We start from the raw sequence: 23,305 nt of genomic DNA, 5'->3' as shown, positions 1-23,305 counted from the left end.
CAGAAGCTGCCCAGGATGGACCCAAGGAGGAAAGGCCCCGTCCCCACGGCCCAGGAGAAGTGGTCACAGAGGGCTTCTGCCTCCGTTTGGCTGTGGTCACAGGAGACCGTACGACTCAGAAACAGAAGGTAGAGACTTTGGGGTGAAGGGCAGGCTCTTCCCTCGCCCTGAATGCATGTGGTTGTGCGGGGGAGGCTCTGACAGCCGAAGCCGATGACCCCGGCGGGGGGGGGGGGGGGGGGGGCCAGACTCAGGCCGTGGCGGGGGGCGCGCAGGGGGGCCCTGCCCCCAGATCTCAGCGTTTGTACCGGGCGGGCTGAGTGGGCAGGAGGCACGGAGGACCCGCCGTCTGGAGGAGTTTTGGCACCGTGGCTCTCTGGACCCCCTTCTGTGCCCCGGGAAACTGCGAGGAGAACCTGGTTTGGGGGTGGGGGCTCAGGAGGGCCCTGCCCCCTCTCAGAAGAGACCGTCACAGGGAAGGAGACGGGGAGGGGCACGGCTTCCTGCAGGATGACACCAAGTGAGGGCTGGGGAGAGCGAGCTTCCCAGGCTCTGCTGACACAGGCGGCCTCCTGAGGCTCACATGGGGCAACTACGGAGGGGGGGGAGCAGACGCGTGGGGGAGTCAATTCAAGTAAAAGTAAACGGGGGCAGGAGGATGAGGGCCGGCAGGGGTGAGAGCCGAGCCCTCCCCCGCCCGCAGGAGCCCCCCTGCCGCTGCTGCCAGTCACACCGAGGTCTCGGACTGCAGCCTCATGACAAACTTGTGCGACTTGGGATCCACAAACTCCTCGGAGAGCTTGAAGAAGGGGACCTTCTTGGTGCTCACCACCAGGCTGAAGTCCTGGCGTTTTAGGAGGAAAACGATGCCGTCCTTGAGCCCGTTGGTCACCGGCTCCTCGCTCACCAGTGTCCACTGTTTGGCCAGCCAGCGTTCCTTGTGGTACTGGATGGTGGGTCCGGCCGCCAGGTACCGCTCCAGGAAGGCCTGCGGAGGGGGGCAGGGGCTGCGTGGGCATCTCTCCCACCCACCCGCCACCCTCGCCCCCTGGGGGCAGCTTCCAGAGACAACCAAGGTGTCCCCCAGCTCACGCCCTGCTTCCACACCATCTGGAACGTTAGAGCAGAAAGGGGCTGAGCTCCTCTGCTTCAGACCTTTGTTTTAAACATGGGGAAGCGGAGCCCACAGAGGAGGGGGGTGCCCCAGGGTCGGGACTGTGCCCCGGGCACTTTCCCCGCACAAGGCTAGGACCCCGAGCCCTCCCTCGTTCTTCCTTCCCCTGCATTCAGCTCTCATGGAGGCTGTCATGCTGCTCACCAGGGGTGGCTGGGGACAATTCTGGAAGGCTAACAACAAAGCTGAGGGGAGGGTAACGGCTTGCAATGAGCACAAAGCACACTCAGTGGAGGTGAAGGGGTATGAGGGGCGGGGTTCTGGGTGCAAGTGCAGAGCCCTTGCAGAGACGGGAGTCGGGTCTCAGCCGTCCCAGAAGACTCTGGAAGCTGCCCCTGCTCCCCACCACCTGGGAACTTGACTCCGAGCAGAGATGGGGGGCAGGGATGGGAGAAGAGACCATGAGGGGGAGGGGGAGGGGAGGAGGCGGGGCTGCAGGGCCAGGTGCGGGGAGAGCACCACGGAAAGGGAGGTCGGGCAGGGGGGCGAGGTGGGGTGCCGGCAGCAGCGGGCCTACCTTGGGCGTCATGTCGTGAGTGATGCAGAACTCGAGGTGCTGTAGGATGCTCTCCATGGTGTGGTAAGGCTGCTGCTTGGTGGTGCGAAGGTACTTCTGCATGGCGCGGGCCATGGAGGCAAAGATGGCCTGGGCTGCCTCCCGGGGGTCCATCACCTCCCTGGGGTTCTTCTGCTCCTCTTCCTGCAGCCGCTTAATGTGAGTGAAGGCCTCCTCCACCGCCACCACAAGCCTGGGGACGGGAGGGGCCTGGACCACACGCCCACCTCCCACCTTTCCCTCAGCTCCAGCCCTCCAGCAGCCTGAGCGAGGTCAGGCCTTGGGCACCTCCCTCCCTGAAACAACACAAACCCACCTGGAGCCGTGGGCTGGGCCATGGGGGCTGTGTGCATGGGGGGGGGTGCACATGCACGGTGTGGTGGGGGGCAGGGGGGTGGGAAGGTAGGAAACAGCTGTAGCGCTCTGGAGTCGAGCACAGGGACCCCAGTGTCAAAACCAGAGACAGCTAGGGCCTGGGAAAAAGCACAGCCCCTCGTGCAGCCGCCGTCCTACCTGGGACCCCCAAATCACACTTCGCTGGCTGACTAACACACAAGCACAGAAAGCGGGCAACTTTAACATCTGTTCGGGGGATGGGTTTGCAAGGAACTGACTACGAACCAAGAAGAAAAAGGCAAGAACGCTAGAGCAAAATGGCAGAGGTGAGCAAACCACTCACGAAAGGCCTGGACGGCTGCAGACATGCGGCTGGCCATCAGACAGAGAAGGAAAACGTGTGTGCAGGACTACCCGCCCATCAAGACAGGCAAAGAAGGAAGAGGACTACAACCCAAATGCTGCTTAGGGCGTGGGAGTCACCCGTGAGCCACCGCGCGGGGACAAGATGCCACCCGCCGCTCACAGGCAACAGGCGTGAGTCTCAAAAGATGGCGTTAAGGGGGAAGCAGGAAAAAGAAGTCAATTTATATTAAAAGCATACAGACACGCGGCAGCATCTGACAAGCCAGGAACCCGGGGACCGAGGGGAGCTGAGGGTGGGATTCTGGGCGGGATAAACTGTGGCTCGGGTTCGGCTGTTTATTCTCGGGCTTCCGCGTCTCAGTGCAGCTCCTTCTAAAAAACCCTTTTATCTCAGGTGAACCGAGGGAAAAGTTTTCTCCTGGTGACAACCAAGGTAATAGGGGAAGGAAACATCCACTGAGGGCCAAGAACGGCGTTGGCAGCCCAGGAGGGCCAAAAACCCTGCTTGGGGCAGAAGGTTGAAGGGGGTGTGTGGCCTCTGGGTTCCTTCCCACCGGGGCCATTTCTGAGACAACCCGGACGTGCTGGAATGTCAAAGAAATGGCATTGCTGGGGGCGCCTGGGGGGCTCAGGCAGTGAAGCGTCTGCCTTCCACTCAGGTCTTGTCTTAGGGTCCTGCGATCGAGTCCCGCTTCGGGCTCCCTGCTCAGCCGGAGAGTCTGCTTCTCCTTCTCCCTCTGCCCCTCCACCCTCGCGCACGCGCTTTCTCAAATAATTAAATAAAATCTTAAAAAAAGAGGGGCGCCTGGGTGGCACAGCGGTTAAGCGGCTGCCTTCGGCTCAGGGCGTGATCCCGGCGTTATGGGATCGAGCCCCACATCAGGCTCCTCCACTATGAGTCTGCTTCTTCCTCTCCCACTCCCCCTGCTTGTGTTCCCTCTCTCGCTGGCTGTCTCTATCTCTGTCAAATAAATAAATAAAATCTTTAAAAAAAAAAAAATCTTAAAAAAAGAAAAGAAAAGAAAGAAGTGGCATTGCTGGTCTTCGACCTATAGCAGGGGACACCAATCTCATGAGACCGTGGCGGGGGGGCAGAGGGCAAAGCGATGGTCAAATCCTGGGGTCCTCTCCTGCCAGAGGCCGTGAGGAAATCCCAACACGCCACGGCGGGACGTGGCAGCAGCAGGCACCAAGAAAGACTCTTCACGCATGACTTCAGTGTATGTAATAATGTGAACAGGGAGAGAGGGGAATGCACCAAGACAGGAGCGCCAGAACCTCATTTTCTGCAGGTAAAAAGGTACCATCAGCTGAGCAGGCCTCCAAGAGTTACTGGTAGGAGGCCCAGTCCAGCCTCAGTCCCCGCTGCTGTAGGCAAGGCTCGGGTGGTCTGCCGGGTCCCCACTCCACAGTGGGAGGCAGAACTCAAGGATGCCCCATTCCTTCACCCCCGACAGATTCCGGCTCCTGGCTATTCAGTTCACTCGGTACGTTTTGCAGATACAGTTCAAGCGCCGAGTGAGTTGACCTGGACGTTATAAACAAGGAGACTTCCCTGGCCAGCCTGACCTTATCACGTGAGCTCTTTAACAGCAGACTTTTCTCCAGCTGGTACAGATGTCAGAGTGCCCTGTTCTTGCTAGAAAAAGTGAACTGTCATATCCTGACTGCCCCTGAGGCCAGGTGACAAGGAACTGATTCCAGTGAGGGCTGAGCTTGGAAGGGGACCCAGGCTTGGATGGGAGTCGTCTTGATTTCCGCCTGTGACACTGACTGAGGGCCTGACCCACGGACTGCGAGCTGGGAAGTGTGTGCTGGTTTACAGCGCTCAGCTGAGGGGAATTTGTCACAGCAGCCACCGGATACGGATGCTCACACCGCACGCCATCGCGACGGCTCGCGCATTCCCCGCAGGCACAGAGGCCCGCTGGTCTCTCTCCCCAGCCCGTCCACACCCGCGCCCCAGGACGCACCTGGCCCTGCGCTTGCGCACCCTCCGCTCGTGCTCCGCCTCCTCGTAGTAGTACTCGTTGTGGCTGTTGTCACGTCTCCGAGCGGCCGCGGCGATCACGGCCCGCGACTGGCCCGTGGAGTTGTTGGTACTGTTTTCTGCCAGGAGCAGGAGAGACGGGCGTGGTCACTTCACAGCATGCTCTGCTTCCCATCCCAGGAAGTCTGGAGACAGCAACCTGACGTGTCCAGAGGCGGCTGTGCCCACCCCCTGCGATACCCCACTCCCAGCCCTCCTGGCCACGGCAGGGAGAGGCCCACCGGACAGCCACCAGGAGGGCCCTGGGGGGGGGGGGGTCCTGCACAGGCTCCTCCCGCTGCAGGAGAACCTGGAGCTCAGAGAGCTGAGGGCTTAGGACCAGGGCTGGTGAGCAGACGCAGGGAAGGCAGAATGGGGGCAGGGGGGACACACCGCAGCATAAAGGGACAGCAAGTAGAATCAGCAGCTACACCAGCCACCTGGAGTCAAGGGAAATGACAGAAGAAAAAGGGCTGGGGACAGCAAGGGAAGAGGCTGAGAGAGAAACAGGGAGCAAGTACAGAGCCCTGCTCAGGGATGGAGGGACGGGAGGGCAGGGGAGCAGGGCCGCTCACCCTCTCCGAGGGAATACACCTTGAAGCCAGACACTTTCTTGGCCAGGACGGACTTGGGCAGGTTGAGGAGGGCAGGGTTGTAGACAGGGAAGTCATGGTAATACTTCTCCAGGATCCACACGGCCACGCGCTGGATGCTGTGGGGGAGACGGCAGGAGGGGGAGGGAGAAGGGACAGACAAGGGGTGCCAGGGGGAGGGAGACATCAGGGCAGGTCGGCGGGGCAGGAAAGGACAAGGACAGGGACAAGGTGCTTCCAAGAAGCCTGTCTCAGGGCCTGAGGTCGACTTACCAGGCTCCCAAGCCTTCCCCAGGGCTGGGCCTGCCAGTCAATCCCTGCTGGGCTGAAGCCCAGGGGGGGAAAGGGCATTGGGCCTGGGTCCCCACAAAGGGTCACCTCATCCTCCAAGAGTCCCCCAGGATTCCCTCCAGGACCCGGAGGTGCTCCTGACGCTCTGTATGGCCTGGGGAGGAGGGCAGAGGAACCCCCTACTCCTTTCCTCTGCGGGGGTCCCTCCTCTGGCCAGCTCATCTCAGTGACCACTCACCTGAGGGCTCACCAAGGCTGTGCCTCTGGGAAGGCCAGGAACATGACTCCCAAAAGTCCCCGTTCATGCCCCTTTGGTCCAGCCTTCTCTGAAGTCCCCAGTGGTTCACTACTTGTTCTCCCCCCACTCCTAACTCCCAGGCCAACCAACCTGCCCCAGGACCCCACGCTGTTGAAAACCTGTGTGCCAAGTATTCCACTGCTCCTACAGCCCTCCAGCTCCTCACCGCCAGCCCCGCCGGCCCTCTCCCACGCGCCGGCACAGCCCTGGGCCTCCTCCCGGCCCCGCGCCGCACCTGAGATGGCCCACGTTGTAGAAGCGGCTGGCGCCGTCGGTGGAGCGCACGACCTTGAGCGTGAACTGAGGCTGCAGCTGGCGCAGCTCCAGCAGGACCACGGCCAGGTAGTGCACGAAGAGCAGGGCGTCCACCAGCGACACGGCAAACTGGACCACGCCCTGGTAGCTGCGCTCGCGGGCGTCCAGGATGCGCACGCCGTAGAAGAGCCAGTAGGACACCACGAGCAGGAAGACCAGCACCATGAGCAGGGCGCGCAGCACGAACACGCGCGGCAGCGACGCCTTGGGCCGGCGGAAGAACAGCGCCCAGCTGCCCAGCAGCAGGATGAGCAGCTTGAAGGCCACGGAGATGAAGAGGCCCTCGCAGGCCGTCCCGCAGGGCTCCAGCTCCTCCCGCCACAGCAGCGGGGGCAGCAGCAGGAAAGCCAGCGGCGTGAGGAACGAGAGCAGCGCCAGCGTGGCCCCGGCCGCCACGCCCAGGTGACGGGAGCAGTCCAGCGGGACACTGTCCTCCATGTCCTTGGCGATGCGCGTGAGGTCATCGTGGGAGATGCTGTGCTCGGAGGTGCCCGTTACTACTGTGGTGGTCTCCCCCCAGTTGTCATCCTACGGCAGGAGGGGCCGAAGCCCCAAGGACAGGAGCAGGGGGAGGGGAAGGGAAAAGGAGGGGCGGGGCAGGGCCAGGAGGGCGGACAGACAGCAGAGCAAGAGAGAAAAGAGAGGGCAGTCAGCCGATATGCAACCATCAAAATACTTACGGAGCTCCACTCGGTGCCCAAGCTTGGCCTCTGCAGGGCTGGCGCCTCCGAGACCTGGACCCTCAGGGCACACAGTAGCGAGCTCGGGAAAGAACACCATACCCAGATCCCACCCAAGAGGACAAACTTAAAAAAAAAAAAACAAAGAACTTTGATTTGAGGGCACCTGGGTGGCTCAGTCAGTTAAGCATCTGACTTCAGCTCAGGTCAGGATCTCAGGGTTCCAGGATCCAGCCCCACTTCGGGTCTTCGAGTTCCCGGCTCAGGGGGAGTCTGCTTCTCCCTCTTCCTCTGCCCCTCCCCCCTCCCCGCCCCCCCATATGCTTGCACATATGCGCGTGCGCGCGCTCTCTCTCTCTCTCTCTCGCTCTCTCTCAAATAGACTTTCAAAAAAACAATAAATAAAAAAACAAAAAACAGATGATTTTAATGTTCATCTAAAATTGAGAATCACCGAATTCACCTAACAATCCCTAAGGCCTGTTTACTCATAATGTGATGCGTGGACCAGCAGTGTGGACGTCTAGGAGCTTGTTGGAAACGCGGTGTCTCAGGCCCCACCGCACACTGACCGCACCAGAATCTGCATTTTAGCAAGACCCCCATGAATCACTCAAACGTTAGGAGGCTGGCAGGGTGCGCTGAGGCACCCAGAGGACGAGTAGGGTGCCTGTGCCAGAAGCAGATCCAGGCACGGCCGGCTGGAGCCTGAGCAGGCCATCTGCAAACCAGGCTAAGCCAGAAGCACCTATTCTCAGACATCAAGAGCCACTCAAGGTTTCTGACTAAGGGAGTGACTTGAAAAAAAGCAGTGTGGCCAAGGGCAGAGGACCCCCGGGGGCAAGGAGGGCGAAGGCAAGTGACCAGTGTAGGGCATGGGCGATGGATACACTTAGGGCCACTCTGGGTCTCGGGTCTGCCTGCCGGCTCTGCTGGGCCGTCCGAATGCCCACAGCACAGCGGCTGCCTGTTCCTGGGGGCAAGAGGGCAGACTGAGGTCCCCAGGTGTCCTTCTAAGTACCATTCACTCAAGCAATCTCTGCAGAGGCCAGACACCAGCCCACAGAGGAGCCCCGAGACCATCAGTGGCCATCAGTGCCCACACCCTCCACTCCCGGACAGCCTGGGGATACAGAGTCTCAGGACTAAGACACCGACTGCGGAGTGTAGGAGATGTCTGGCAGAGTCAGTGATTGGGGCTCCCAAGGACAGGAGAAGAGTCTGATCTGATGACAGAAAGTGGGTGCACTGACCACTTTCAGCTCGAGGACCCAGGTCTACTCCTCACTCTAAGTTGACCCCCAGACACGCTCCAAGGAGCAAGGGTTTGTGGCCTCCTCCCTCACAGCACATGAGCTGACCATGTTTCGGGGTCCCTTCAAGAACTCAGGAGGCCAGGTCTCAGGGAGAGGACAGGACTGGGAAGAGGAGAAAGAGTATTTCCGTTAGGTACTCCTCTGCTCCCAAGACCCAGGAAGTCCCAGTGTCAGTCACAGAGATTTCTTGTGAGGGAAGAGGAGCTGGGAGTCTCCAGCCAGAGATGCTCCCAAGAAGGACCAGCGGGAGGCACGTGACACAGGCAACCGCGGAGTCACCTTGACCTGCCTCTGCCCTAAACCAGCACCGTGTTCTGCCTACTGACCTCCCTGCTGGCGAGCACAGTGGGCCAAAGAGCTTAGAGCAGGCACAACCTGCTCACCGCGCCCCCGGAGGGGCAGGGTCCTTCCCTGACGCCCCCTTCTCCCCCTCCTTTCTCCACCAGCTCCGCCCACACCTGCTTCCCTCCGGACGCCGGCGATGCGATTCTGCAGGCTGTCACCAGAGGGCGCACGAGCGCCCACGCCTGGGGCCCAGGGAAAACTCAGCGCGGCCCACACTCCCAGACCCCACCCACCGGGCCCTCCTGCTCCTGGTTCCCAGCCCACGGGACTGGCTGGCCTCAGTCCAGAGGGGCCACGCAATTCCATGACACAGCCCAGGTCACCTTACCTCTCTGACATAAGGAGGAAGAGGCTGCTGCTTCCAAAGGGATCTCTACTGAAATGCCCTGAATTCTGCTGAAGCAGGGTCCTACCTCGGGACACCAAGCAGAAGGAACCGTGACACAAGATGCCCTCCCTGACAGGGCCTCTGTCCAAAGAGACCAGGTTTCCAGGCCCTTCCCCATCTGATGGACCTCCAGCTTCACGGAGCCGCCTGAAATCACCTGGCCCAGACCCCGTGCCCGCTGATGCTCACCCGCTCATCCCCTCGCGTGGACTCGTTGTCCAGCAGGGGCTCGCCTGGAGCCTGGATCGTCACCGACTTGTCGCCGCGGCTCCCATCTCGGCTCTTAGAGCGGTGCCGGTCCCGGCGGTCCCTGCAGCAGGAGGCCAGGGGAACGGGCACAGAAGGTCAAAGGGGGGGACTGGGTCTTCTCAGCAGCCCCTCTGCATGCCCACCTCTCAAGCACCCCCATCCAACACACCCCTCCACCACCCACATCACCCCTGCGCTTGCCCACCTGTGCTTGCGGGAGCTGCGGGAGTGGCCCGACTTGTAGGAATAGCCCGAGTACTGGGACTCGGTATCCATGGCGTCTGAACGCCGCGCCTTATAGCGCTCCAGGGCCACGGGCTGGGGCCTTTTGGGGGGCCCCACAGCCACCTCCTTCAGCACCGGCTTCTTCAGGCCAAGGGGCACCTTCAGGAAATCAACCGTCACCCTGAGGGACTCTATTTTGCTGGACGGGTGGGCTTGTCTCAGAGAAAATCAAGCGACGTTCCTGAGAAAAGAAAGCAGCTGGTTAGGAGCTCCCTATGAGGTCAGGGCAGAGAGGGTCATGCCCAAAGCGCAGCTGCAGGACGCCTAGCCACGACCTCAGAATATTCCATCCAGGTGCCCACTCTGCCCAGCGGGCCGGCCCAGTTCCTACACTCCTGCCTCCTAGAAAGAGCACCTAGGCTGTGCCAACGGGGTGCCGGGAAGACGGCCAGCAAAGGCCACTCGGAATGACCCAACCCTGGGCCTCTGGAGCGGAGAACCAGGGCAATGCTTTCCTTATTCTCAGCCAGGGAAACCACGGCTCAGAGAGGGCAGGTTCTGGCCAGGCCGACAGGCTGGACCAAGAGAGACCTCACAGAGCAGAAAGCAGCTTGGCCTCTGTCCAGGCCTCTCCTTCCCCCTCAACTCATCTTTCCCCGACTCACAACTTCTGAGGATGCCCACAGTAGGAGGGCTCATGGCTGCTTCTTGTCACCATCCTGCCAGCACCCACATGAAACATACCTGTAGTCACAGGCCAGGTCAGGCCGGCTGCTCCCCTCGAGGCTCAGAGGGTGTGTGTGTGTGTGTGCGCGCGCGCGTGTGTGTATGCGTGTGCGCACACGCACGCACTAGGGGGACAAGGTCAGGAATGGAAACTATGGGTAACGTTGGGGGAGAGTGGGGAGGAGAAGGCAGCGGAAACCATCCAAAAGCCTAAGTCCTGAAATGGCAAGGTCGAGAGTCTTCCTGGCTGTGTGTGCTCAGGGACTGCGTCTTCATTCTACATGCTCACCTTCGAGCTCTGCAGAGAAGAATGAGCTCTCCTCCCCGCTTCCCCAACCCTCACCCACATCCTGCTGGGTCCCCAGAGCCCAGCCCTCCACGACTAGCAGCCAACGTGGCATCTTCCCCTCTGCCCCACTCCGCCACGCACGCGTGACTCTGCCACGCACACGCGGATTTCCCAGCCTCGCTGGCTGGCCCATCAACTCTCTCAGGGGCCCTCTGTGCACCATGCTCCCCGCGAGGCCCTGGGGGTGTGGCGGGGAACCTGACCCTGCATTCCCAGGCTGGGGGGCCAGATGCACGCTGAACAAGGAGACTGGAGTATGAATGACTAACTGCAGGAGTGATGACAGGAAAAGAGGGGGAAACCAAGAGAGACGGCTCTGGGGGCTGCAGCTAGAAACTGAGTGCTTCTGGAAAGTCTCTCAGAGAAAATGACACCTGAGCCTAAAAGAAGAGGAGCAGTGAACCAGGTGGAGTGGAGGAGAAAGGCAGGGAGGTGCGCTCAGGAAGACGGAAGGCAGCAGAGCTCAGTGTATTTCAAGAACCAGACACGGCCAGTGGGGCTGGAGCTGAGGAGGACGACGGTGGAGAGGTCGCCAGGGCCCAGGCTGTGGCAGGATCCCTGGGCCAGGTGAGGAGCTCGCGTTTTATTCCAAGCGCAATGGGAAGACCCTGAAGGAGTCTGGCTGTGCAGGCAGGGGCTGGGGGAGGGGAGAGCAGCCGTGGGAACACAAGGAAGGAGGCTGCTCCAGGCCCGGAGGAGGTGACAACAGCCGGGTGCGAGACACGTTGGTAGGATCAACAGGGCCCCCTGAGGTCTGGCTGAGAGGAGGGCAGTGCCCAGGCTCTCCGGCCTGAGCAAGAGAGCAGAGGGTAGTGCCATCACAAGGGGGCAGGGGCAAATCTGGGGAGGAAGGCAGTGAGCTCCATTTCCAGCAGGCTAAGTTCAAGGCCATGAGACGGTCAGGGAGGCAGCGGGGTTTCCCAGGAGTCCATCTCGGGAGAGTCTGAGCTGCAGGTGCCAATGGGGTGCAAGGTGGGAATGGGTGGGATCACCAAGGAAGAGGAACAAAAGGGGGTTTCTGGGAATCCCAGGATGTAAGAGGAGGCCAAGGGGCCGGCGAGGCGAGGCTGGAGGCGGAGGAAGGCCAGAAGAGTGGGCTCCCGCAGCAGCGAGAACAGGAGAGCGTTTCGAGGCGGGAACTGAACCCACCAGGTCACATGCTGCCCAAAAGCCAATGGTGTTCAGAACTGACACAGGGCGGCTCTCGTGTAACTGTTCACCTTCCTCCAACCAAACTAAGCCCCCAGCAACTAGAGAACAGGCAGCACGACGGAGACGTATCTGTGTCCACCGCCCTCCCGTGGGCACGAGGCAAGAAACCTGACCTGGGGAACGGCCTCGCCCCTCTGGCTCTCGGGGAACCCGCCACAACCATGGGGAGCTGAAATCCATTCCTCCACTCCTTGACGCTCCTACCAGCCATCTGGAGGCACCCCCGTGGCCTCGCGATGTTTGTCCATAGCCCCACGTCAAGGCAAGCGTGTGACAGACACACGCTTAGGGGACACAGACATGAAGCCTCCACCCAACCCGAACCCTTTCTAAATACCTCTGTGGTGGACAGGGCCTTATTCAGCACCCCGTCCACAAATTACACATTGGGCTCCTCCACCCGGCTCCTGAAACCCTTTCTACAGTACGGTTGTCTGCATCTGTCTGGCCTGCTGCGGCCTAGTCTCGTCCCCAACCCTGAATTCCACCAGGAGGTTCAAGAGAACAAGTGGGTTCCAGAGAGGGGGTGGAGAAGTAAAGGGGAACAGACCTGCCCTCGCCCGGGTCTAGACAGAGGCAGGATGCAGGACTCTCCATCATCTCAGCCTCACCGTTCACACTCAGGTCTCCCGGAGCCAAGAGCACAAAGGGCCTGGCATTCACACCCAAGGCTCTGCATTCGAAACCCGCCTCTCCCACCCACCAGCTATGTGACCACAGGCCAGTTACTTAACTTCTCTGTGCTTTGTAGCCCGGTAGGGCCATCGTAAAATCAGAAAATAATGATACATACTTGATGGGGCTGCTGTGAGGACCCAGGGGGTGAAAGAAATGCTTTTCTACACTGCTCAGCTAGTCATCAGTTAAGGAATTAATACGCTCTGGCCCCAGGGTCGCCCGTACTCCGATCCCCAGACACTTCCTCTGAGACTTCGGAGAGAGGTGGTATAAATAAATCCTGCTGTTTGTACTACTAAATAAAGAAGTCTCACACACACGCACACGCACACACGGCCCTGACCAGAACCACTTCAAATACACCCAGGAGGGAAGCCGATGCCATTGTGTGTCCCCTACAGATAAATTTCAAACCAGACAAGGGTGCCAGCCCCTCCCAGCCCTTTGTTCCGATCTGCTCAGTCTGGAGCCCCTACCTTCCTCCCAGCCACATACTAAAAGACCCAGCATACACCCTGCTCCCCTGGCCTGCTTCACCCACCCCTTCCAACCCAACTCAGAGTGCCCAAAAAGCACCCAAACGTGCTCCTCCTTCCCCTACCAAACAGAGGGGCCAACATGAACCCAATTTCTCAGACCCTTGCCTGCTGTCCCCTCAAGTACCCAGGAACTAAGCCAAACCTGGAGAGGCTGGGGGAGGGATGGGAGGTGAGTGAAGACAAGGGGAGAAGTTGCCCTCATTTCATCAGCTCAGGAATCAGGGGTCTGGAGGTTCTCCCGGGTGGGCGGGTTCCCAGGGAAGAGGGTGGGGGAGGGGAGCACTGCATGAGCCCAACAAGTGGAAATGTCAGAGGTGGACCTCGAAGGCAGCAGGACACGGTGTGTGGGGGGGGGGCCTGGTTCGCAGGTGGGAGGCTGGGAAAGGGAATGTGTCCCATTGCGTTCACGTTGCCCCCACCCCCAAGACACACAAACACACTCACTTAGTCCCCTGCTCAAACCAACCATGGATTATCTGGGGTTAAAAGGAGGCCAGAGAGGAGAGAGGGAGGGAAGGGAGCCTGTCACAAAAACAAGACCCTTCTCCCCCCAAAGGCCTTTCAGAAATAAAATTAATGGAATGTGTCTCAGTACCATCCCAAGGGGATTGGGGGGAGGGGTGGGGGGAATGTGGGGGCTTTTGTCCCGGCTGCCCAGCTTCTCCCACATTGATCACCATGGCAACCAAAGCCCCCTGTTGCCTAGGTGATGGCAGCCGGGTCCTGGAACCCATACCCAGCATCCAAAGCGAGGGAGGTTGTGAAGGTGGGGGGGTTAGGGACAGAGGGGGAGAGAATGGGGTTTCTCCTTTGGCAGCCCCAGCTTTTGTCTGAGCCCTGGGATCAGGTTTCTTCAGGAAACAATCTGAGGCCTCTGGAAAAAATACACTCAGAACCTGGCAACAGGCAGAGGGAACAAGGCCTTGGGGGGGTGGGGGGTTACAGAGCGGGAGGCTGGTGTTGGCCGAAATGCAGACTGAGACTGGACCCTTCCCCTTTGCCCCCTCGGAGGCGCAGCTCAGGTGGACAAGGCGCTGGACGCAGACACGGGCACCCCTGTGTGGGGCAGGTGCTGGGGACCGACAGCCAGCCGGCAGGTGGCTAGGATCATGACCTCCCTTGCCCGCTCTCTGGACCAGGGCCACCCCACCACCCCATCCCAGCTCCTTCAGGCCTGGGGTGGGGAAAGGAGGCGGGGCAGAGGTGAGGGTGGGGCTGGGGGAGTGACTCAGCCAGGAAAGCAAAGGAGCAGAGGGGACCTACACAAACATGTACCTAAAAAGGGCACCTGTCATTCCTCATCTCTATGGAAGAGGGGGCTGCGGGGCGCAGACCAGCCGCGCAGTGGAGGGCACTTGGGATGGATCTTCCTGCTGTGGGGGTGGGGGGGGGGAAGAGGATGGGAAGAGGACAAGATGCCAACAGCTTTCCTCTGACTCTGACGGGGCAGAGCTCTTGATAGGCCCACTCAGGAAACAAATGGCCCCCCTCTTCTCAGTCCGAGACGAGGGAAGGCTGGTGCTGCCCAGACACAAGGGTCTCCTCCTCAGACCCTTTTTGCAGTGCAATCTGTGGACACTCGCCATTAAGTTCTGGGATTCCTACGCAAGAGCCTGGCTTTCCCCACTTGCACGCACAGGTAGGTGTGGACGTGTGAGCGCCCCTGGCCCCGTGGTCCTCTCAGCTTCACCCACCACAGCCCCGATGTCCAAGGACATCAATGTGAGTTCCACGCCAAGTGCTGGCTGGCCGCCCTCCTGGGTGGCACCGGGAGTCCCACCTCCCAACCCAGTATCTGAAGAACCAGAGATCCATCCAGAAAGACAGAGCGCCCCACCACGTCCTCAGGCCAGGGGAGCCAGGGCAGAGACTCAAAGTCACAACTATCCTTCTTCGGACCGCTGGTTTTTCCTCTTTGCCACGCTGCTCAGCTGTGTGTCAACCCAGGCCGACACACACCGGTGGCGGCGAGAGGCGCCCCGTGTGGGAGCAAACGCGGACACCTAGCCTGCCGCCGGCGGAGGACAAGGAGGTGGCAGAAACTCTAACTGTGCCCACGTATTCCCCGAGCTGCCCCTTCTCTCCCCTCCTCCCAGGAGAAAACTGCACGGACCCACCCAATTCTCGGCAGGTCCCAGCACTAACCTGGACGAGGCCTTCAAGGGGCGACCCTATGTTTTCCAGATAAAAACATGTACCGCAGAGAAAGACGCCACGGTCTCATCTCAGGCACCCCTTTCTGGCCTCCACTGTTAGACCTCACTAACACTTTAGCTTCGAGGAGTGCTCTTCTCAAGAGCGAGACCAGGTTCCTCCCTGAGACTCCTGGTCCTGGGAGCAGCCAAGACTACAAGGTCAGGACAGGGAGAATTCACGGGGACCCCTGCCCCACTCCTCTTCTCACCAGTGACAAGGGACAGACTAGACAGGCCTAAGCTGAGACAGGAGAGACCAGAGTCCTTCCCCTCCAAGCGGTGGTTTCTGCCCTACCCCTCCCCCACCCAGCTGAGGCTCTTGATGCTTCTTCGGAGGACAAGCCATCCGTCCCAGGAGGCCATGCTGGGTTCCCCATCACAAAAAGAATTAAGGCAAGAAGGCCGGGAACCGCCCCGGGCCCTAGGCCAAAAATGGGCTGGAGATTTGCTCCCACCCTCATCCCTGCACCCTGAAAAAGGTCCCCGTGTCCTTGGGTGAGACCAGAGCTAGCCGCTGGATCTCAGGGGGCTGAGGAGGAGCGGGCTGGACTGGGGAGCCCGGGAGCCCCCGCCCTGCGAACCAGGCACTCTCCCAGGACAGCCCCAGACATGAGCTCACCATCCTTAGAGCCCCGGGGCAGGGGCAGGGACAGGATCCTTCTCTTCCCCGGGCTGAGAAGCAGGGGACAGCTGTGCTTGGGTCACCGTGGTGACTGTGCTTCCAGAGCCACTGCTCAAGGCCAGACCCCAGTGCAAGGAGCACCGCTGGGGCGAGAGCCCACACACTGGGCTCCCGGCCAGGATGCCCGAGCCTGCATTCTCACGGAAAAGGAGCTGGGGGAGCCAGAGCCAAGCCTTTCTCCTCTACTTCCTCAATTTTCCCCCATCTAAAGCAGGGGGATGTGGGTACCCTCCAATACCCACAGACACACTGAAATGCAGACACACACAGACACCCACACTCCTATCCCCCCCTGAAACCTGGAATGGCTCCCGCCTGCCCCACCCAGCTCCACCCACCCTGGCCAGGCAGGTTCTGTAGAGACCTGCTCTGCTTTCTCTCTGGCACCCCCACCCCCACCCCACCCCAGCTCGCAGAAAGTCTCCGTCCCCCAACACACCACACACCAGTGCGCACACATGCGCCCACAGCACGACACCTCATTCCCTAGCCTCCCCCAGCCCCATTCGCAGCCAGTGGAGAAAGGAACACTGGGCAGGGGGAGGGTAGACGGCAGAAAGGGTGAGTAATCTCTTTGGCATCTGTCCCAGGTGGGGGCAGAGGGGAGACAGGATGCTAGGCGGGTGCGAAGGTAACCAGGGCTTCTAGATGCCCTGTTTCATTTCCACCAATGGGCCGGCCCCACGATTCCCACCCACCAGCCTCTGCACTTCTTCCTCCCGCAGCTGGGGCACAGGACTGGCCTCTACCTGCCCATCAGGTGAGCTGTGCAAGAGCCAAGAAAGAAAACAGGCACCTCAGGTTGTCCTCAGGGACAGGAGAAGGTGGACCACGGGAGGTAAGCAGGCTGCTCACAGATCAATTCCTGTGTACCCCACACTCCCAGCCTCGAGCAACACAAAAATGCCTCTCTCTTTGTAGCCCACTGTCCCAAGGAGGTCCCAAGTGACCCTGACTCCAGGGGGCCCTCCCCGCCTGCTCGCCCAGCCTCTGCCACGGAGTAGGAGGCACCAAGGGGCTACTTGGGGCGGGGAACTCAGCCAACCTTGGGCTCCCATGTGGTGGGTGGTGGGGGGCGGGGGCTGGGGGCTGGGGACGCGGGCCTCTAAAGCTGGTTCATATGGGAAAAGTAGCAGGGTGGGCCTAAGGGTGTGACGTAGCGTGACTGAGGGTGTGGGCGGCAGGCCTGGCTCCCCTGCTCTGGAAGCCTTCCCCTCACACTTGGGCCCAGGGCCCCAGATCTGGCAAGTGACCCAGCTCCTACACAGGAAAACCGGGCCAGCGGAAAGGCCCACGGACCAACTGACCTCCACCATCTTGACTAAGTCCTGAGGTCTCATTCTTTCGAAGGAGACCCAACATGCTTCAGCCCTTGTATCTACACCTCCAGTCCCCGAGTAAAGCAGGTGACAGAACAGGCATCTCTGTTCACACTTGGTTGTTTTTTAAGTTACTGCATTCACACCTGGGGCTCGGCACCTGTTCCCGTCCAACCCCCACTTACCCTAAAAAGCCACAGCCTCTCCCCAGACTCGCACACAAACACGCACCCTCTTCTGGCTGGGGTCGGGGAGCCAGGAGCCCTCTGGTCAAAGGGGGGTTCCAAGGGATATTTTGGGGGTTGCTGGAAAACACTACACACAAGGAGGGCCAGGCCCTCCCAATCTCAAACAAGACCCCATGGGCTGGAGTGGCCAGAGCTCCCCATGTGAGCGGCCGGCCCCTGGAGAGGCTCTGCCTGGGCTGCAGCCCTGCCCCAGGCTGGCGACCCTAAGGCGCTCCTCTTGGGAGACCCCCTTCCTCCAGGAGACTCCCCCTGGCCTGCCCTCGGAGGTAGACTTCTCTACTCAGGCTGACATGGAAACTCCTGTCCACCTTCCAGGAGACAGGGTGGGGGGTGGGGGGGAAGGAGACAGGGCAGTTACTCAAGTTCAAGATTAAAGGCAATAACGAGCAAATCAGATTCAACCGGCAGGAGGCAGGGGCAGGTGGAAGGAGCATTATGGATAACGGAAGAGCAACGCAGTCATGCCATCTCAGGTGAGCTGCTTACCTTCTGCAAACCTCAGTTTTGGGGCCTGTAAAATGGAGTAGTAGTGCCTTCCTCAGAAGGTCGGGAGTTTTCAACAAAATAATGCATACAGGATATCACGGAGTCAGGCATGTAAAGGACGCACAATAAAATGTTAGTTCCCACCTCTTCGTCCTTTAGAGGACGCCGCTGCAATCCTCGCACTTCCGGTTCCCATCACCTCCTTGTGAGAAGACCCCGCCGGAATAAGAGAGAATCACCTCTGGCTACAGGGCTGGCCCCAGCCCCTCAGACGACGACCCCACCCTAACTTCCACCACAGTCGGGCACTGACTGAGAGAACGGCCAGAACCCCTCTTCCCACTCTCTGCCTCTTTCCTGGGTTGGGGGGGTGGCTGGCCCCAGATCCCGCCACCCCCATTCTCCCCTCCCTCCTTCCACACTTACAGAGGCAGGGCCTGGGCTCCAATCACCCCCCATTCTCCCACAGGCGCTAAGCCCAGCTGTGTGTGCAGTGGCAGGGGAAGGGGACCCCAAGTCTGCCATCCCACCCCAGCCCCCAGCTTTTCCCCCTTCTCTCCTCACTGCCCCACCCTGATTACCAGGAGGGCCTTGGCTCTGCTGATTCCAAGCCCGCTTCTCCCAAACCCGTTCCCAGCTGTCACGTCTGTAATTACCAGCTTCGCCAGAGGCACCAGACAAGCACAGCAACACCTCATTTCCAAAGGGCCCACCAGACAAGGCCTCTGCCTGCTACTCTGTACCAAGCGGTGTGGAGCAAGGGAGGGAAGGAGTCTCCCTGACCCACCTCACTTCTCCCCAGATCACAGGAGGGCTGCCCAGGTCAGATCACCAGGAGGCAGGCTAGAGAAGGGAAGGCTGTGAGGGGTGGGGTTTGAGTAGGATTCCGCCCAGGCTTTTCCCTCACCTCCGCTACTAAAACCTCCCCGAGAACAAGGCTACCAACCTGGAGAGGGTGAGAGAAGAAATGTCAGGTCAATTCAGAGACAGGGGAAGTTGACGCCTGGGAAAACTGAAAGACGGGTACCCGCAGGGACGAGGGCAGATGCGTACAGGAAGGAACCGCCCAAGACAGACAAGAAAAGAGCAAGTTAAAGTCCCATCCTCCTCCCAGACCCTGAGAAGAGGCAATAGGATTCCAGCCTCTCCCTCCCTATCACCTCCAACCCCACCAAAGTCATGGGACTTCCTTTTACAGGCGAGGAAACTGAGGCCAGATCCCCACCTTATCCTTCAAGGTCCAACAGCACCACGCTGCCTGCAGCTCACCAGCACCCCCGATCCTTCTGGCACCCTCAGCCTTAGCTGCAGAGCCCAGCTGGCCCCTCCCTGTCCGCCTCGCTCATCCTTCGCATCTGGCCACACAGCGGAATACGATGCAGCCATGAAAAAGGTTCTGACGCCTGCTCCAATGGGGAGAACCCTGACAGACAGAAGAGGTCACACGTTGTATAATTCCATTTCTATGAAACATCCAGAACAGGTAAATCCGCAGAGACAGAATGAAGACTGGTGGTTGCCAGGGGCAGGGGAAGGGGTAGGGAATGGGGAGCAACTGGTTTGTAGGAACGGGTCTCCTTTCAGGGTGGGGAAAAGGCTTTCAGACAGAGGCCACCGCTGCACAACACTGCCAAGATACTAAATGCCCACGCGCACTTGAAAATGGTGAATTTTAGGGGCGCCTGGGGGGCTCAGTCCGAGAAGCATCTGCCTTCGGCTCAGGTCATGACCCCAGGTTCCTGGGATCCAGCCCCGAATCGGGCTCCCTGCTTAGTGGGGAGCCTGCTTCTCCCTCTGCCTTTACTAGTCCCCCTGCTTGTGCGCTCTTGCTGTCAAATAAATAAATAAAATCTTTTTTTAAAAAAGGGTTAATTCTGTTATGTGAATTTCACCTCCGTTTAAGGAAAAAAACAGCCAGCGCAGGGCACATCTCCTCCCTGAGCCTTCCCTGACCTGACACCCCCAACCCCCAGGGCCAAGCACTCTGGCTCCGGGCTCGGGTGGCCTCCTGCACACACCCCCATCCAGCACTCACTGGGCTACAGCGAATCGACGTGTTTCTGCACGTCTCCCCTGTGAAAGCCCGTCTCGTCCAGCCCTCTCTCCCCCGAGCTTCACACAGCACCGGGCAGACAGCAGGCGGTGCCCAACGCGGTCCGCCCGGACAGCAGAACCAGAGCCTAGCTGTGCGCCCACACAGACCTGCCTCCCACCACGGTCTCAGCGAGAACCCGAACCGCGCTGCTCGCATGGACGGGGCGCTCCCCGCGTGCCAGGCACCGTGTGAAGGGCCCGCTCTCTGCTCCCTCACTTCATCCTCATAAACTGAAGACGTAGGGCGTATTATTAACTCCGTTTTACAGGTGAGCCTTCAAAACGTCATCTCTTCTGTCTGAGGTCTCAGCACTAGGAAGTGGCACAACGAGAATGTAGGAGCAAGCTGACATGTAGGCAACGAGGCCACTGGGGGGACCCGGGGTTCCTGGAGCAATGGCCCACCTGGGGTTGGAGGATTGTGTCTTAAAACACCCAAGAGGCTAAAGAATGGGGTTTACGAACTTGCCCCACGTTACGCCACTCAGGTATTAATTCCAACCAATGCTGTCAGGGTGTGGGGAGCTCTTGAGAGCAGAACGTGCAAAAGAGCAGACGGGGGTCCCCAAAACTCAGAGGGAAGGAGGAGAGTCCCAGAGCTCATCCCTCTTCCCCCCCCCCCCAAGCTTCTGTTAGCCAAGTACACACACCCCCTCCCAACTGGAAGGGCCTCTTGGAAACCAGATGAACAGATAAAAGTCTGTCCTGCTCTAGGGCCAGGAAACGGGGCCCTTCCTCAGACTCTGAAGGAGCAGAAGGAGCCGAGGGCCACACTAGAGAGGCCTGTCTTAGAGGAATCAGGGGAATGACCGGGCAGAAGCAAGACAATGGGGCAGGAGGAGCCAGTGTGGCCGCTGGTTGCAGACTGGAAGTACTTCCAGAGATGGCACCTCCCGTCCTGTGAGCACAACACTTTCTCCTTGGAAGAACGCCCCCACAAGCACGGGATAGCAGGCATGCATGAGAGCCAGAGCCCCCCATCCCAGATTCAAGAGCCCTACCCATCAGACAGGTGTCCGGCTTGGGGGACTCATGCATCTGGTCCTTCCTGCTCTGCCCCCAGCCCTAGTCCCAACATGTTCTAACTCCCACTACCCTTATCCCCGAGCCTTAGGAAAGCCAGGGAGCCCTGGGGACTAAAGAGGGAACATTCCAATTGCACATGCCCTTTAGGGACTCAGACATTCCAATTCCAATTCCTCAGAGACCCTGATAAACTTGTGAGGTCACAACCTCAGCCCCTGAAACTGGGCGGCTCGCCCTAACCCCTGGTGGTAACAGGAAAGTGTCTGAGAGGGCGACGGAGAAGAAAGCGTGCATCCTAAACAAGGAGAAGGTCAGCCCCTTCCCTTCACCCCAAAAGAGAAAGGACAAGAGAGAAGAGAGGCAAAGGGGGTAGCCACTGCTTCTGTGGGGAGAGACACACCCACTTCCCCGACAGTGGTGACCTCCCGCCAAACTACCAGGACTGCGAGGATAGTCTTTGAGGGGTGCCCGCCCTCTCCCCAACACACGGACACTCATTTGCCCCCTCACTGGCTCAGCTCCTGTTCCTCACCCTCAGACCCGGCCCCAGACCCCAGCTCCACCCCAGCCACGCTCCTCCCCCAGGGAAAAGGGAAAGTAAGGGACCCGCACAGACACACCTGCAGAAACCCCATCCCACCCCAGCCTCCCCAGAGCTCCCACGCCACCCTCTCAACCCCATGGACAGACCCAGTTGTCCCACACCCAGTCTCCTCCCTCTGGCAGGCTGCCTCCTCTGGCCTCCTCTGGCCTCCATCCCATACCAAAATCCCAATCCTCAGGAACTGTAGGGTCCTGGAGGCAAGGCAGAGTTAGTGGGCTCTGGAGTCTAAGACTCCAAGGCGCTTTCCAAGACAACTGTGGCTGCCGGGGTTGAGCCTGGGCCAGAAAGCCAAGAATGTGGCCTCGCTGGAACCCAATCTAGGATGGTGGGGAAGGCCCCTCTTCTTTCTCTCCCTGACTCCTCCAGGGCCTCAGATTCCTCTAGGACTACAGCCAGAACCCCTATTCTCTATTCCCCACAGCACACGCCCTTTTCTAGAAAAACCCACCTACCCAAACAGCCACCTCTTAAGATGACCCACTCACTCCCACTTGTAGGTCTCAGATACTTAAAGCACTCCGTTCACATCCGGAGAGAGCCACATCCAAGAAGCTTCAAAATCGTCCAGACCGCTGTCCCTTGGGGCTTTCTAGCAGGAAAATCTGCCTGCGAGGCAAGAGGTAGCACCCCCAACACACACTCAGAAACACACACACGGCCTAAGGCAGTACACACACTGGTACGTACCCATCAACGCAGGTTCCACAGAGAGAAGGGATTCGCTCACCCCCTTTCCACTGCACAGGTGCACGCACACCTATGCAGGTATGCCCCATTCTGCTGTTACACACCCACCTTCCTCAGTACCTACACCCTTCCTTCCCAGAAACCCCTCCGCAGTTCACACACATAGACACCCACCCCTGGCCCCGAGTATACACATAAATGCATTATCCAAACACACGGCAGTTACACGGTCAGCCGCTCCCTGAGCGCACACACCGCCACAGAAAAACCTCTACACCTCCAAACCCAGGGGCCCACCTGCAGGAACACGCAGCACATCACGGCGCGCGCACACACACACACACACAAAAACAAAGAATCACGCACACTGAGCCTCCCCCAATGCTTTAAAACTCACTAATGCAGAGCCCCCAGCCCCCCAAAGGGGTAAATCTGAGTGGGGAGAGGGATGCCGGCGCCTGTCCCTGGGCCCCCATACACAGTGCCCGGGTACCCTGCCCGCCAGCCCCGTCCTCGAGCAGCACACACCCCCTCTCTCCTCGGTCGGTCCCCAGACTCCACACTACACCCAGAATGCATACCTGCCCCGTCCCTCCCCACACTCCTGAAGGTGTGTCTGCACCCCTAAACACCTCCCCCCTTCCAATACCTCCAGACTCCGATCCTTGCACTGCCTCTCCCCCCACCTCCAACACACACTCCTGGTCTCCGGCTTCAACCGCTTCAACCGGCTCCCCCGGGATCATTAAGGCCCCCGCCGGGGCCCCGGCCCAGGAAAGTCCCTGGCTCTCCAGGCCCGGGCTCCGCCCCCTCCCCACGAGCCCCCGGCCCTCCGCAAAGTTGGGGGGGGGCACTCCGCCGTGCAGTGGGAAAACGGACCGGAAGGGGGGTGCCCAGATCCCCCCTTCCCCCAGCAGCCATCCCGCCCGCTCGGGGGCCGGGCACCCCCTGGCCCCCGCACGATTGTCCTCCTTTCCTGTTTCTCGTCCTCCTTTCTTTTTCTGGCAAACTTTGCCCGCGCCCCCGCGGCCCGGCACTTACCGCCGCCGCGAAGTGCCGGTGGGCTCGGCCCGGCGCCTTTGTATCCGCAGCGCTCCGGGTCGCGGCGAACTCCGCGCTCGCGGACAGGCAGCGCGGGCGAGGGCGGCGCGGAGGGGGCTCCGGAGCCGGCCACCCCCTCTGCGTCCCAGACCGCTGCCTGTCCCCCTCGGGGCCCCGGGGGCAGGGGCCGGGGGATGGGGGCGCTCAGGCTCCCATGGCGGGGCCCAGGAACTCGGAACCGGGGGCCGGGAATCGCAC

At 60.1% G+C, this 23,305-nt stretch overlaps 1 protein-coding gene across 1 annotated transcript; it reads right to left on the bottom strand.

Annotated features, from left to right (window-relative positions):
• Window positions 1-258: 258 nt before the first annotated feature.
• Window positions 259-23,305, bottom strand: VANGL2 (VANGL planar cell polarity protein 2). The gene is made up of 8 exons (XM_045784615.2): window positions 23,048-23,305; window positions 9,142-9,402; window positions 8,877-8,997; window positions 5,879-6,486; window positions 5,037-5,173; window positions 4,406-4,541; window positions 1,692-1,923; window positions 259-988 (listed from the first exon to the last, which is right to left on the bottom strand). Exons 2-8 carry the CDS (start codon window positions 9,210-9,212, stop codon window positions 728-730), a joined length of 1,566 nt encoding a protein of 521 aa, XP_045640571.1. The 5' UTR covers window positions 9,213-9,402; window positions 23,048-23,305; the 3' UTR covers window positions 259-727.

Source organism: Ursus americanus, chromosome 2 (assembly GCF_024610735.1).
Source record: "Ursus americanus isolate L20-20 chromosome 2, mUrsAme1.1.p, whole genome shotgun sequence".
NCBI lineage: Eukaryota > Metazoa > Chordata > Mammalia > Carnivora > Ursidae > Ursus > Ursus americanus.
The sequence above is the reverse complement of the archived record's forward strand: the minus strand, read 5'-3'. Positions and strand labels throughout refer to the sequence as shown.

Bases quoted from the DNA above. Each gene is read 5' to 3' on its own strand.
- VANGL2 (XM_045784615.2), bottom strand. From the start codon at position 9,212: ATGGATACCGAGTCCCAGTACTCGGGCTATTCCTACAAGTCGGGCCAC. The intron at 5,174-5,878 runs GTGCGGCGCGGG...TCTCCCCCACAG, and splicing joins TACAACGTGGGCCATCTCAG to CATCCAGCGCGTGGCCGTGT. The intron at 1,924-4,405 runs GTGCGTCCTGGG...TCCCGTCCCCAG, and splicing joins GTGCGCAAGCGCAGGGCCAG to GCTTGTGGTGGCGGTGGAGG.